At 37.1% G+C, this 2,793-nt stretch overlaps 1 protein-coding gene across 1 annotated transcript in view; it reads right to left on the reverse strand.

Annotated features, from left to right (window-relative positions):
* Window positions 1–1,833, reverse strand: part of COBL (cordon-bleu WH2 repeat protein) — a 374,456-nt gene extending 372,623 nt beyond the window's left edge. The window contains exons 1-2 of the mRNA XM_042781403.1: window positions 1,823–1,833; window positions 1,024–1,227 (exon numbers count right to left, since the gene is read on the reverse strand). Of these exons, the coding sequence (XP_042637337.1) occupies window positions 1,024–1,227; window positions 1,823–1,833 (215 nt within the window). The remainder of the gene's footprint in view (window positions 1–1,023; window positions 1,228–1,822) is intronic.
* Window positions 1,834–2,793: the final 960 nt, after the last annotated feature.

Genomic DNA, 2,793 nt, shown 5'->3' on the forward strand with positions numbered 1-2,793 from the left:
AACCACCAGCCTTCTGGTTAGCAGTCAAGTGCCTTAGCCACTATGCTTCCAGAGCTCCCATCTTGAAATTATGCCTAGCTAATAGATTTTCTAATCTTATTTCAGTAGCAAGAAATGACTAAAGAGGCACAGTTATAAGTTGTAAGTGGGGCTTTTCAGGACAGATTTTAATTTTTAGGATGGAAAATTAGCTGACATTGTTCCTTTTTGCCTATTCCTCCTTCCCCTCAACTACTGCTTGAAGTCTCAGTGGCCATCCTGCACCACAGGGTGATATTAAAGACAGATCTTAATGCTAAGGATGATGGAAAAGAAATCAAAGTGGTGTGAATTTCTGCCAACCTCTAGATTTATTTTATGTGAGTCTTTGTTATTAGGAGTTAAACACTATTCCTAATAAAACAACTTTTTTTATCCCTTCAGAACTAGAGACAATATACATACACCTTTAGATCAATGTACACAAACTACACATACTCATTATCCTAACAGTCATAGCTAAATTTGAAAGCCATGGATTGGATGCTATTTCTCAAGCTAAATTTGAATTACTTTCATTTGAAAGAGTTGATTGTCAGTTGTATTTGTATGCTGTGTAGGTCAATTTATAACTGGATATTTGAATGATTAATTCAGGAGGCTTCTCTCCTTGTTGTATAATTTTGGAGCAAAGGATACTAGCAAATTCCAGTTTTAGGTCCAAACCTGGGCATGTTGGTCACCTGGCTTGGAGTTGCTTATAGGATGCCATACCTGATCTTCTTCCTGAGCATGCTGTCTAACAGAAGTGAGTTGTGTACTACTTGTCATCCTAAGGATGAAACTTGGCTGGATGTGGTAGCACATAATTATTTCAGGTGAGACATTTTAAGTTGTCTTAGATTATTACATAGGCCCAGATTTATATTTAGGAGGCCCATCAAGTCAAACTTAACCATACATCAGAATCCACCCTTCAGTTCTCCTCCTTATACTTGCCAATGGTAATACAATGACTCTTTCCTGAAACACCTTTTCTCTTACCTTCCATTGACCACACTCTTTTTCTCCATCCCACTGGGAAGAACAACAGTGATATTCACCAAACTATTCCTCAGATTTTCTTTCATGTTGATTAGGTTCTGTTGGGGGCTGACGCCCAAATCTCTGCTTGATTTCCGTTCACTATGAATATTCAAAGTAGAGGGTTTTCCAGGAGGAGGGGGAGCCCGAGCCTTCATCTTCCTCCTTAAAAATGAGAACAGAAGGATTGCATGAACTGGTAGTTTTCAACATAGTATGTTAATAAATCACTTAATAATATTCAGTAGCTATTAATTAACTTCATCATAGTAATTCTTCTTTATAGGAACTTTTCTCCTCTCAGAAATGCCTTCTAAGTTGTATGGTCATTTTAAAATCAGCATGTCAGCACTCCTCAATACTAACAAAAAATTGACAAATACATACCTTCCAAAACAATTAAAATAAACATAAAGGAAGTATTTCTGAAAGGAAGTGTTTCTGAAAAGAACATCCTAAACACACATTTACAACAAAGAACATTTTTTATAGGCCTCTGATCAAGATGTGACTTGCTATAGCAGAGCTTGATTGGACTAGTTCTTTCTGACCCACTGTAAGAGTGACCAATCACAACAACTTAAGTTGATTCCACTAATGGTCTGCAATGCTCTAGTTTAAACATTTGCCCAGCTCTAGATTCATGGACCCATGATACTGAATATCTTTTAGGGTCTTATTTTTAAAAAAGGGAGCAGTAGCTTTGGTAGCACAGTGCCTAAGATATCTGACTGCTAACCAGAAGGTTGGTGGCTCAAACCAAGCAGCCATTCTTGCAGAAGCAAGACTGGTCAATTTATTTCTGTAAATATTTACCACCTCAGAAAACCAAAGGGGGTTGCTATGAGCTAGAATTGACTCTACAGCAGTGGGGTTGGTTCTGGGGGTTTTATAAAAAAAAAAAAAAAGTGGACTCAAATGTCCTAACATGTGTGAGGATGGTGTATGACTGGGCAGTGTTTCATTCTGTTGTACATGGGGTCACTATGAATTGGAACTGACTCAACAGCACTTAACAACAATAACAATCAAGACATGCTAACTGGAATCAAGGATCTATACCAGATATATGGTGTGGTCATATAAAGATTAAGGTAGCCAGAACATATCAATCAGAATAATATAATGATGCAGGTCATTGGGGAGGTAGAGATATGTTAGCTGTTTGATACAGAATAACATGAGTGATCATGTCTTAATTTACAAACCCTTTCCAGTTTGTTTTTATTATTATTTCTCATTGTGATTTGAATGTTTAATTCAGTTTGTAGGAGATTGCTAAACCATCAAACTGACAATTGATGCACAGACTCTGATGCTCTGATGAATATTTTTAGTAATTCTTGTCTACTCCAGATTAGTCAAGGAAGGCCACTGACCTTATGAAACACTGGATATTTGAAAATAATAATAAAATCAAAAAGCAAACCAGTTTCTGTCAAATCAATTCTGACTTATGGTGACCCCATGTATGTGACAGTAGAAATGTGCTCCATAGGCTTTTCAAGGCTGAAAGTTTTCAGAAGCAGATTGTCAGCTCTTTATTCTGAAGGGTCTCTGGTTTGAACTGCTGATCTTTCAGTCAGCAGTTGAGAGCTTAACCTTTTGCACCATTCAGGAGAACTTAATAGTAATGATAGTCAGCAATTATTTAGCACTTAAAATTCATTGTTGTTGTTTTGTTAGGTGCCTGTCTGACTCATAGCAACACTATGCATAGCAGAACGAAAC

Source organism: Orycteropus afer, unplaced genomic scaffold (assembly GCF_000298275.1).
Source record: "Orycteropus afer afer isolate SDZICR_OR568_19922 unplaced genomic scaffold, OryAfe1.0 scaffold00115, whole genome shotgun sequence".
Taxonomy (NCBI): domain Eukaryota; kingdom Metazoa; phylum Chordata; class Mammalia; order Tubulidentata; family Orycteropodidae; genus Orycteropus; species Orycteropus afer.